This window comes from Strix aluco, chromosome 11, assembly GCF_031877795.1.
Source record: "Strix aluco isolate bStrAlu1 chromosome 11, bStrAlu1.hap1, whole genome shotgun sequence".
Lineage (NCBI taxonomy): Eukaryota > Metazoa > Chordata > Aves > Strigiformes > Strigidae > Strix > Strix aluco.
In genome coordinates, this window is record NC_133941.1 from 14,258,489 (window position 1) to 14,271,868 (window position 13,380).

The following is a 13,380-nucleotide window of genomic DNA, read 5'->3' on the forward strand; positions in this document are numbered from 1 at the left end:
AGGACTTAACCACAGCCTGGAACGGAACCATGCTTGCTTAAACTTCACCCTGGGGTGGATCCAAACTGCACAGTAAACAGGGAGGAGAGTTCCCTTCCTCAAACTGTTCAAACTTGCTGAAAACTACATAAATGACTCTGTAAATGTCCTTCTCCTGAGTCAGCACTGAAACAGAGCTCTGGAATTGCATCTGATTTACAGTGCAGGTTAAAGACTGTAGGATTGTTGGTTTTCTTAAAGGATGATCTGTGAATGATACCCCGAGGGTGTCTGGTCACTATAAAAAACACGGGAGCCTTGCAGAAACCGAGGTTGCACTCGTACACTGTGTTCCAGCCCATCTCTCCCTGGGGTTGCATGCAGACCTGCTGGAGCGCTGCTTTACCACGTTACACAGAGGAGGAAAGGTCACAGGGCTGTGAGGGCTGTGAAGCCCATTTGTACAAAGTAAATAGGTAAATAGATTCCAATTTTAAAATAAGTTTTAACTGATTTAATTAACTAGTAACTTGCTTTCTATTGCAGTAAAGCAGAGTGCAGCTGGTTATTCGGAAGTTGTGGAGTGCTGAAATTTGGAGCTCGACTGAATGAAAGACTATGTACAATACAAATCAGCTTTCTGTTGTGTTGTAAATTTATTCTTGTCATTTTTACCATTTATTCATCCCAAAAGACATATTGCATATTTTGAACATTTTTAAATAAGAGACACTGTATTATTCAAGACAAGTAGTTTTGTCACATCAAAACTAATGACATACCCAATAAAAGTATTTTCCAGAGCAAGAACTCCTTACAAGAAATCTTAATAGAATATAAACTCCATAAATTATCTAGCATGAAAAAATTAAAATAGTAAATCCATTCCATACTGAAGGCAGTACTTCACCACTCATAGTATGTGTGTGGTGCTTCTAAAAAACACAAAACCAATTTCCTAACAGAGGGTACCGAAACAAATACGGGCTAGCTTTTGGATAAATTTTATTCCAATAGAACAGAATTAATTGATCACTTGATCCTTTTCTCTCAAATTACTGATTAATATGATCAGGTAAGAAAAGTTACTTTTAGTTTAACCCAAGCTTTGGATTTGTTCATCAGATACAACGAAGAGATGACAAGCTTGGAAGAACATCTGCATTTTAAATATATTACCTGACATAATAAAAGAACTACATCGCCATACTAACGTCTCCATTCCCACAGTTGAAAATTATTTAACTGAGAATCGCAATTACATCTCCAGTCTCTTGGTTGCTAAGCGCAAGTAATCATGATCTATTTTACCACAAGCAAGCGCAATCGCAGAACAACAATGTATACACATGCACACACCCCCTCGGTGCATTAGAACTGTTACACTTCCAGCACTGGGAATAATGCCGAACCAAACCGAGTAGACTGAAAAATTGAAAGAGTGAATAATTTAGAATCAGAAACACCTTATAGAGGGAAGCAGCAATAACAGGCAACAACATGATGGGGCTGAGGGAAGAGAATAAAATGTACAATCTTGGGAAAAGGACTGGTTTTGCTTCACCTTAAGATCTAAGCAAATCCCAAAGTAATCTATGGGAAGCAATCAGTACAAAATTCAAGAATGTAATTTACACTTATCAAAGCTTCTGTAAATCATGTGACATGCCAATAAAAGTGATCACTACTATCACTGGAACTAACACTCCGGATGAAAAACCATTTGACAGATTACAAAAACTAAGTGAAGAAATTATTCTACGAATGTTTTCCCTACTGTCCTGCAGTGATCAGGTTTCAGCTCACTACAGTTCAACAGTGTATGATCAATAATCTAGAAAAGCTTCAGTAGTCATGCCTGTTAAAACCTGAAGGGGAAAAAAACCAAACATCGATGAAGTGCTGAACAGTAACCAGAACAGGTTGTTGCCTTGGACTGCTTGCCTACAGTGGTTTTTACCGAACAATATTGCGAAGTCAGATACCACGGGGCTGGGTGGTACCGGTTTCAGTTGCTGATTTGCTTTCTATCTCTGGGAGCCTTTAGTCAAGTACTGGTAGCACATACTGTTTTTAAAGCAGTAATGGGTGCAACCCTCTCCCCAAGCAGAATTTGGTCATTAATTTGAAACAGTTGGAACAAACTAAAAACCAGGAAGGCAGGAAGGACTGGGAGACCCATACTGCAGCCCAGTTCCCCATCAGAGGAGAAAGGAATTCTGCGTCCAGAAGCACATGCAAAGAGGGACTGGGATGAGTAAATCAGCTGGATCTGGGGAATTCAATGCAGCTGTTTGTTGGAAGCAATCACCCTTCAAACTGATCCAGAGGTATATGTGTGTGCCAGAGAGGGAGAGAATATGGCTTCTAATTCTTTCATACAATCAATTGCTACATTAGTGGAGACTCAAAACCTTGAGAAAGTTGCTAATGAAACACTAATGGTGGATGAAAAGCCAGAGGGGAAAAAAGGCCATTGGTGAAAACAGGCCAGCCCCAGTTGTAGAGCTAATGCAAACTACAGTGGCTTCCCAAAAGCCCTTGTGGGGACCTGGTATTTTAAAGCACTCTGATGCTGCTGGTGGAATGAATCTCGACAGTGGATTTGTCATGGAGAAGATTCAAGCTGAAGAAATGATTCTTGCAAGTGGCAGAACCCTACAGATTAAGGCAGAAGACATTCAAAATCTTACATAAAGCACATGGAAGATTTGAACAGGTAATATACTTCAGAAGACTTGATTAGAAAAAGTAACTTAGGAATACACCCCAAAAATACATGCTCAGATGACCACCTTTGCTTCAGTTATCAGTCATTTGATACTAAGTCTCACTAATACTATTTTATGAGAAAACTTTGCAATATATTGTGCACGCTCACAATTCTCCATTTAGCACCAAATAAATCCAGAGATTCTGCAAGAAGGATCAGGCTAAGACTCTGGAAGAATGCATTTAATTCAGCTACAAAGAACAGGTAAATTACACTATGGTTTTTATATATTGAATGTTTTATATTTTTAAGTAAAAGGCTGCTATTGTAGTCCTCATGTAGGTAGAATTCTTTTAGAATTTAAAAAAGGTGCCTCAGTCAGGACACCAGGACAAAACTGAAAAAGTGTTCAGATATTTTATTATATTAAGCCTTCCAAATTGAACTAGCAACTGATAACACAACTCGCAAAACTACTTCTTCTAGTATGAGGAACCTTTTTAAAACCTCAAACGTCAGTGCACGCTCAGAGCACTTATTTTACAAGTAGAGAATCTTACACATTTGTGAAAAGCTGCTCTTGTTACAGTAACTCCAAGGCTTAGCTAATCAAGCCTCACAACTAAAAAGAACCTAAATATGAATGTAAAAGAGCACACGCATTTACCATAAATGCAACAAAAAGCCAAAAAGGTTTGTGCATAGAGTGCTTGCAAAATAACTCCACTTGCTGCTTTAGTATCAAAGCACTGAAGAACAGCAGTTTCCCAGTTATCCAACCCTTCTCCGAGGATTCTCACAATCAAAGAGTGAACTGTGCATTTTAGCTCATTCCTAATCGTTTTGAACATGCAAATGTCAGGAACTCCTGGGAAAGGCACTATATTAGGGAACCACAGGTACACTTGTAAGCACAAACCCCCATGCAATGTGTACTATGCACCTGTGTATATAATACAAATATGCACACATGCACATAATTAAATTAGAAAACTTTCTCCTTCCATACACCCATGTTGGGTCTCAAATTTCAGCTCTCTGATGCTCTAAACATTTCTGAAAACACAACATTGTCTTTCATACAGGAACAAACTTTTGTCACCAGCAGTGTTGCTCAGCATGGGGCAGCAACTGGCAGTGCAGGCCCGCTCCGAGGTTGGTCCCAGGGAACTTGGCACCTTCCCGCTGCCAGCCAGGAGGGACCACTGCTCCACCAGGCTCCACTCCACCTCCTCACACCACATCTACATGCTACCAGCAGGGAGGAGGGAACAGAATCCATTGGAAAAGAAGCAGTAGCTGAAAGAGGGGCAGATAGGTAGTTCAAGATGCTAATGAAGAGAGGAGGCAGCATCAGGCTCCCTTCCCCTAGAAGGGCTTTCTACTACTGCCCTGCTATCTGCAGGCACTGCTCCTCCAATCTCACAACCCCTGCCACAGGCACACCACCCTTCAGCTGGGAACACTTTTTTCCCCCCCCATGGCAATATGTCCCCAAGCCTTCCATGGCTCTCTCCTCCCCACCTTCTTTGAAAACCACAGACAGGAGAGAGATCAGCTCGACAAAATACTTAAACTGGTGCAGATGTGAAATACAAGGGGAAAAAAGTCTTTTGCTATTACTGGACATGCTGCAGATATTGTGCCTAGTAACTGTGGCAATATCTAGCACAAAAGAAACTTAGCATTAATCTTTTGTTTTCAAATGACATTCAACTCAAACATGCATAGGGAGAGTAAAGTTATTTTATTAAATCATGCACATCACGTGTGTTAGTGCAAATAGTTTAATCTGTACTCCAGAAATTCTATTGTATTTTTATATCTTTACAAAATAGATTTAAAACAATTATTTACTTTAAAAAATGTAATTCTGAAGTTAAGCATTTCAGAACAATATTTGCAATAACCTATATACAAGAGGTACTAAGTACCACTGGCATACGAGTGTTCTGTGGTTGGGTGGCTTCCTGCAACTGAAAAGGATGAAATGAATGAACTAAATGACAATATATATTTTCTACAAGTCACTTGTGGACTATTTTTTCAACTAATAATCCTCCCATTAGCAAATCCCATGTAACGTAAGATAGAACCTTTAATTAAAGGACAATGACCCTTAAAACCTCACAAAGTAAATTATATGCTAAATTTCTATTTAAGTATTTAAACTATCTGTTGATTGCCATAACATTCCTTAAAGCCAATTGAATTGCTGAGATTACCTCCCTATTTTGACGTTTCCTTTAGCAGAGCCATTTTATTTTACCATTCTTTAGCGTATTAAGTCTTTAATAAACTTTTTTGACAGAACTGTTGAGCTGAACGAGACAACTACAGTCTACATTTAATTCAGCACTAACTACAGTGATTCCCACCAAAAGTCAGCAAATAGCAATAGTTATAGTACTTTGATAAGGAAAAGAAACTTTGTAATGGGGACCACTGCATCATACTTACAGCCATGTGATGAGGATGCACAAAATTTTACTACCAAATTGAAATCATCTTCACCTGACAATACTTCATCAGGTATATGATTCCAATTTTGTAGTATTTTATGTATCTTAGATTTTTTTTCAGCTGATCAGACGTACTGTAGCTGTTCTCTTAATAAATTTACGTCAACAAAAGCTTATCTAAAGAGCTTCTCCAGCTCAAGTCAGAAAGTATCAAATGACTGAAAAAATTGATACATGACATGTGAGAAAGTATTCATACTTTTAAAGAATGTATCTCTTTAAATATATGAAATTTAATAAATTACATTCAAACTAAAGTTAACGTTAAGTTGAATCACTGCACTATGTCCATCAAATGACCGAGTACTTGCTCCCAGAAATACCTTAGTTCACTCAAGAACACACACATGCTTACACTCGCACACACTAAATACTTTAGGCTGGTCTTCACCATCAATCTCTCTATCTCTTTAAGGCTGGACATGAATTGTGTTTATTCCCAAAAATCATTAATAAAGCAATCCTTATCAAAGAAAAACATGTTTCCTTCAAAAGGCGTGGTAAGAGAAGTTTTCTTAAGTCTTGTTCCCAACAGCTCAGTGACTAACAGCAAGTAAAATGGTATACTAGTTGTTTTTTTTTTAAAAAAAAAAAAAATCATACTGAAAGGCACTGAGCACACTGCATCTGTTTTCCAATTATCTGCAAGGTTACTTGGTTTGGGTGTCCAAATCAGAAGTGTGTTTTTCCTTTTAAATCCGGCAATCAGATTCTAAAGCAAATGTCCACAACCCTAGCCATTATAAATAATTTGGTACCAAGAAGCCTACTTTAGGCCACCATTATAGTATTCAGAATCCCAACATACTAATTTAAAACTTGCATGAAATTGTAAGCAAAAATATTGCTCACAGTATGATGAATCACAATTTTATTCCCTCTTTATAGACAGATACATTTTATACAGTTTAAAGCAAATGACCCTACTGCTGTTCTCACGCAGAGCTGTGCTGTATTAAGAGGTAAAAAGGAAGAGAATTAATCTGTTTTCCCTCAGTATATGAATGTTGCCAGCTTCTAAAGGGAGGACGGTGTATGGATTCAACAACAGTTCTCATGGAGAAGCTCTGGTTAGGCCTGGGTACAGCACCACGGCTGTTACAGCAACCAAAGCTGCCATCACAGGCATCCAAGGCCATTGTCTCTGTGTGGAGAGAAAAAAAAAATCAATATCATATTTGTTCTAATTCATACTAATCAGTTCACCCCGTGGTTCCTGAAAGTCTTGAGTACCTGTTGATAGGCATCACTAAAATGTTACCCATGAGCCTACTGCAGGCTAGTCCTGACTTAGAGCACCACAGTAAACCGTGTTTCTCTAGCAAAGGGAACTCCACAACTCTTCACGACTGAGGATCATCAGAAGAACTTTTGGCAGTTCCATATTTCCAGCTTCATTACTGTACGCACCTCAAATAAATGTGCTATTAAATACGTGAGGGCTTAATATGTTTAAAACATCACTTGTGCCAAGTAATCGCTAGACACACGTTTATGCAGTACTGAAATCTTTAACTTCGCTTTTGAATGTTTAAATCCAGATCTATGAAGTTACTTTGTAGCAGATCCTAACAACATCATTTCTAATGGACTGTCACAACATTTCATGACAACAATAGCATTTTAAGAGGAGGACACACTGAGAGACGTTAGAGAAAAATGCAAGCTGAGAGTTCAGAATACAAACCAACCACCTATTTCGCATCTTGTCTTTTTTTCCATCTTCTTCAATGCAATAGTGAGAAAAAATAGTGTTTAGAGCCAGAGAGAAATTTCTTAGTCCGTGAATAGGAACCAAAGCTTGTTGATTTTTATTATTTAGAGGCAAACTCTTCATTTTTCATAGTTAATTAAGCAATTAAGTTTTCTTACAGGCCCTAGCATCGCAGCATTGTGCAAAAGGTAGCCCATTTGCTAAAGACAAACTGAGACCGAGTTAGAAGAGGCACATTCAGAACCAGTTAGAACGAAAATCATTGTTAGAATTAAAGAAATCACACAGATGTTAAATGATTAGTTGACTGCTCAGCTCATCAGTATCAACAGAATGGCATATTAAATGAAGGGTTTGCTTCAGGTAAAGAAATACCTGTGAGCATTTCACCATGCACTATTTTATACAGAAATGGCACAAACAGGTGAGAGGGACAAACATACATTGACTGAACAGTAGTGCTTGTACCTTTCGCTACCACAATGGGCCGTAACACCAATACAGGAAAGCCAGGATTAGGCCGATGAATACGGCTGGGACGGGTTGTAATATGGAAGGCTAAAGAAGGGAAGGGATATTAAAAATCACTTTGTGCTATAAATCAATCAAGTAAAGATGATTTAGAGAGGGGGGAAAATAAGTCAGTGAGTTTTGTTTTAATTGAAATGTATTAAAGACATCTAACACAATACAGCATTATCTAATCTGGTATACAAAGTTAGTACACCATTCTACTCAAATGAACAGGGATGTTTAAAAATAAAGGGAAGTAAGCAGAAAATGTTCTAAGATACCTCTTGTCACAACTTGGAATTTAGCACTTTAAAATAATACAAATCTTAAACTGATTTGCCTGTATCTTATTTATAGTTGGTTTTAGTTTTTCTAAGTGATAGGAAATCCCACCTGGATTTCTTAAGGTAGAAAGACTCACGCCAGATACTGATTTTTTCAGCTACTTCTGCATTCCTTGCTAGTTATCCTTCCCCGTTTTCCAAGACTGGCCTCCAGGATAAACAATCATTTTCCTCCGTTAGTGAATCAATTACAACTATGTACAGGCAAACCCACTAGTTCAGATGTTTCTGTGAGATTGTAACATGACTGTACAAATCAACACTAAGTTTACTATAAAGCAGGGAAGTACATTTCAACTAGAGATATCACAAAGATCAGCATCTCTGGCAGGTCAGCAGCCTTGTGACCAAATGCAATTCTGAAAATCAATCAAATGTTGCAGCTGGGCCAGCTGGCAAGATTGCAGGGTTCACTTAGCTTATGGCCTCATTAGAACCATCTACACGTTTTCTCAGCTACATTCAATTATCTATAAACTACTTCACATTCTGGATGGAGAGCCTCTATCCTTAATATGATAAATTAAAAGCAAAAATGGACTTAAATTCTTTCTAAGCTGTCCTTGGAAGATATCCGATTTCTCTGTATCCTAGTCTATATATTCGTGCACACAGAAAGACACACAGAGGTTAAGTTAAAACCATGCTAAGTATTTTAAGAACTTTTTTGTGCTGAAGCCACCTTGATTTTGTTCAAATAATAAATTAATGTTTGAAGACCTTCTAAAACATTGTGATTCATAAATAAAATCTCATCCTGTTATGAATTTGTAGAAGTCACTCAATCGTAGAACCTCCAATATGGTTCAAAACGCAGGAATCTTAGAATTCTAATCTCTGCCATTCAATTCAAATTTGTTTTAATCAAGGCAAATATTTAATAGAAAAATTATGTGTAACTACTGAAGTAATTTTCATGCAGGATTATTTTTGTGTCATTGGTGCCACAAATCAGAGTGCCACCTTCCCACAGAAAGCATGTTGGTAGAAATAATCACAGCAGTGTTCAAAAAAGTGCCAGAAATTTAAGTCAACCAGAGCAGCTAATGTTCTCAAACCATTCACATAAATAAATCTGTCATATAAAGCACATCAGGAAATAATCAGTGACCACAAGCATGCAAGCACAAGTAGTACACCACACTGCTAAGCGTTTCAGAACACAACACTGCAATTTTTTTTTTAAAGTAAAACTTAAGTATAAAAACTCAATATTTAAATGATATCCCAAATGGAATACAGAAGCCTTGTCTTTTCTAACATTTGTTAGTTCCCTGAACAATTTTATGGATTTGGTTTTTTTAAAAAGCTATACACATCCATGGCTGTTGCATCTTGGCAAATATAATAGACAATAAATATCCACCACATTAAATGAAATTGCCTCCAAACAATTAAGTTTTCCCCCTTACAAAATCTCGTTATTGTCGAGGAGCATTTAACTAGGTGCTTCATCAGAAATGTGCATCTTGTATTAGAATATGAAGATATACAAACTCAGATACAGATGGGACACAAAAAGGAAGAAATCCCACAGTCGCTTTCTGTGGGACACTGTCCTCGGAAATGAAGTAGCAGATAATGATTCCAGCATAAGGGGACAACGGTACTTGGAACTCAGCCCAGTATGCATGATGCTTCAAATAATCCACAAGATGGACGTGTTTTACATCACTGATTACGAGTTATGCTTGCTTGAACAGCAAGCTTGTCCTGCAAGTCCTTATATGGTTAGATGCTCTTCATCACACCCTGACCTCCACATTTCAACTGTCATACCTCCTCCTGTGGAAGCAGATTTTGGCAGCTGCTGTGGTTCCTGATTTCATTTAAATACTCACCTCAAATTCTTCCTAAAATTTCCCTTACCTTGCAAGTTTTTCCACTTTCATCGGGTGCTCCGATTCCCTTCACAGCACTTCTTCCCTCTACTATCCCCCTTTTTCCACTGATCATTTTAATCCTAAGGTTAATATTTTTAACAGAGCAGAAAGTCTCACATTCACAATTATTTATTCAGTGTGATCTCTTCTATTAGAATGGGGTTTTTTCAGTTGGTTGGTTTTGACTTCTGCCTACTTTAGTAACTGAATATTATCTGAGCACTGCAGAAGAATTCTAAGCAAGAAGCAGGTTCCAAGAGAATTGTAACATCATATTCCTGAAAAAATGGCTGAAAAAAGTGAGAAGGGCCTTGAATTCTTTACATCTTTGACAGCCCTACTATGTTAGAGGTTTACATTCAGTAATTGGCTATGGCAAGAGTATTCATATGAACTTTGGGCACCTAGCAGTCAGCTTCTTTTAGAGGATGGGACCTGTGAAACTTTCTTTGTAGTCTGAAAAACAGTTTTCTAAAAGGATATTAACAGAGCATCAATCCATTATTCTCCTGTTTTGTATTGTCCACTACAGGAGTTGCTCACCCTGCACTGATCACAGAGGCAGTACAAGACGACAACAAACCAGCCATCCCAGGGTAGTAAGGCATCTAAAATAAGGCTATGACCACCTTATAATGTGTCCGCCACACCCTTAATGTTTGGAGGATTTCAGAAGTCTCAGTATAAAAAAAAGTTGTCCCTAGCTGTGAACTAATTCTAATGATACAACCTCTCAAATTAATTGCAACAGAAAGGAATATTTTCATTAGTGAATAGAAAGGACAGTTCAACTGCACCATTTAAAGCATGAGCCGATCAGGGATAACCACTGTTAAGAAGCATGAGCAAGAGTAAGGAGGGAACATCTGTTGTAATAAATACTAATAAAATGAAAGCATCTTGAAAAAGACTGCTTAGTTCATTTAGATACAGGTTTCTCAATTTTCATCCATGTATCACTCTCTGAAATTAAAGTTTTACTTAGTTCTGGTTCACTAGTATTGAAGCCAGATGTTTCAAGAGAGCAGGTATCTAAGGTCATATTTTAAATTGTCACACAACTGACAATTACACATGCAAGTTGAATTTAAACAGTGTAATGACCTGCAAATTTGCACAGGTAGTACCAGAATTGAATTTTGCATATAATACGGTACACAGCTTTTTTTTAAAAAAAAAAAAGTCCGTCCTTTTCTGTTTGACACTTACATATTCCCTCAATCAACAGAACTGTCAGTGTCATAACCCAACTTCCCCACATATTTTGTACAGACTTACGTTGTTTCCTTTTTCTTGTAGCAGCTTCAGATTTTCTTTACACTGTTTGAGCTCTTCTGCGAGTGACTGATTTTCTTGTTCAGCAATCTCATACTTTGCCTTCAGCTCTGAGAGCACAGTCTGTGTTCTTTCATACTAAAGACAAAGAAAAAACAGTCTGCAGACCCCTGGACACCCAACACATGCTTACATTTGCTTAGCGCACAGCTTCTGTTCCTGTCATCTGCTTAGAGTAACTTGCCTTGGATCAGTACACCCTGTTTTGAAGTAAATCAAACCCTCTTCCCACATAGCAAACTCAAACGTAAGAGTGAGAAAGGCATTTAAAAATGTTATGCCTTATTACTATTTTGCCATATCCTCAGTGTGGGTCAAGTACAAACAATACTGGCTGAGTATGTCTTGTGTTCCTACAGTATGGGCAGCTTCTTTTTCAAACTCACATTCTGTTTTTTCTACAGATCACAAGCTTTCTAGTACTCCTCGTGACAGGGATTAGTAAGGACAGAAACAGTGACTTTCAGTACTGGTGTTTACCATAAATTTTAAATATTAAGGATCTTTAAAATACATCTGATTACAAAAACGTAGACTAACAAGACTGGGTTTTCCTAATTCTGAAAGCGGCAAGGGATGCAACATGGATGAGTAAATGACAAAGCAAAGGACTGCAAAAGAAACTAGAAGCAGTGACTGGGGAAAACTTCACTCAAAACACTCATGAGAGAAAGCAAGTAACTGTTGGATACTATGGCCTTCCTTCAGACACAATCTTTAGAGGCTAGGCAGATGAAATATATGCTCAGAATAACAGCTTTTCCCTATGCACTTGCTAATCATGTTCAGCAGCCTAGTGACCCAGTAAGATGAAAGGAGACCTTTATAAAGAATGTGTAGTCTCATTGTTAAGTAAAAGAGCTTACATCTAGCTAGGAAGATCATACTGACTTAGAAGAACTAGTTTTGACTCGTAACAGCTAATGAAACTCTAAACCACGATATTCGGAATACTTTGAATAAGAGTTTACCCATCTGAGTAGCTTAGAAGTAAATTTACTAAGGTCACACGTGGAAGTAAACTTTAGGAAATTCCCAGAACACATGCAAGTCATTTTATCTGAAATCTTCCTTTTTAGATTTAACCCCCAGTTTATATATTGTTAGCTAACATAAAAGTACTTGCAATAAAAGTATGAAAAGTTTTCATTACTAGAAATCTTATATTTTTACTTTTCCTTTAGCTTAAAAGTCAAAGTCATTGGGCATTATATTCTCTCAAAACAGAAATAATGTCTCATGTTACCTCTTTCTGAACATCTTTTGCTTGACTCTCAGCTTCACTGAGTTGGCTTTTTAAAGTAGCTGCATCTTGTTGATGCTTTTCTCTCAAAGATCCCATCTGATTTTCAAGTTCCTTCCGAGACATTTCAAGAACACTTATATCACTGGTTAGCGCTAAACTCTGTTTCTGAGAGCTGAAAAACAAAATCCAATTGATTCTTCATGTGTTTTAAATTTAAACAAACAAGACTGTTTTAAAACACTTTTCATCCTCCAAAGCTTCACACATTACTTCTACTTAATATGGATGTATCAGCACATAGAAGCACAGATCATCACTGTCTCTCTATACAAAGTACTGACACAAAAGGCTGGCCATAGTCTTGCTTTTAAATATTTCTGCACAGTTTAGCATGTATAATTAATCATGACCTATAATTTAAACAATTTATCATTCATAATTTTTAGTTTATTTTACTTTTTATTATTCACTAAGTACTTATTATACACTCCAAAGTATTTGGAAACAAATTTGTAACGAGAAGTCTGTCCAAGGTTGTTAGAAGTATTTCACATATTTGCATACACACTTCTGCTTGCTCCAGTTGTATGAGCTAACAGCTAGTATATTCTTCCACCGTTTAGTACAATTGTGTAACAGCCATAGAAAGCTCTAACTTAAGCCATTACAAACTTCAGTGTAATAACCAAGTAGTGTTAATTTGTGCCTGTGCAAGACAGAAGAAAAAAAAGGATGAAATCTTGCATATCACTATTATGCAAATCCTGTATTTGCTCATGTGACCTTCCATATGAAAAAAAAAAAGGACGAGTGAAAATCAGGGCATGAGGGAATGAAAAAGGAAGGTTTGAGGCCTGTAAAGTAATACATTACTTTTCTAGAAACGTTTTACTGTTGGAAGTTTCATTTTTTTCCATTATATCTTACAACAGTAAGGAAGTCAGAAGAAAAAACATATCTAAGCATGATGGTAAAATTCAGATCCATATTAAAACAAAGTTGCTGTCCCATATTTACTTTGTGAATTAAATTCCAATATCTGAATCTGAAAACCAGCATAATAATGGCAGATGAAAGGGTAAGAGGGGAAGTTACTTCCAAGCAGAAGATTTAGATATCCTTTAGCAATGT

At 37.2% G+C, this 13,380-nt stretch overlaps 1 protein-coding gene across 33 annotated transcripts in view; it reads right to left on the bottom strand.

Moving 5' to 3' along the window:
- Window positions 1-611: 611 nt before the first annotated feature.
- The window catches only part of SLMAP (sarcolemma associated protein), a 91,700-nt gene continuing 78,931 nt past the window's right edge, over window positions 612-13,380 (bottom strand). For 21 of the 33 annotated variants that reach the window (XM_074836155.1, XM_074836173.1, XM_074836164.1 and 18 more), the window contains 3 exons: window positions 12,250-12,421; window positions 10,947-11,081; window positions 612-6,358 (listed from right to left, as the gene is read on the bottom strand). In XM_074836155.1, coding sequence (XP_074692256.1) covers window positions 6,269-6,358; window positions 10,947-11,081; window positions 12,250-12,421 — 397 coding nt within the window. In that variant the 3' untranslated portion in view covers window positions 612-6,268. Of the gene's footprint in view, window positions 6,359-7,396; window positions 7,487-10,946; window positions 11,082-12,249; window positions 12,422-13,380 lie in introns of all 33 variants that reach the window. The other 12 variants (XM_074836183.1, XM_074836181.1, XM_074836178.1 and 9 more) reach the window with 1 other exon arrangement.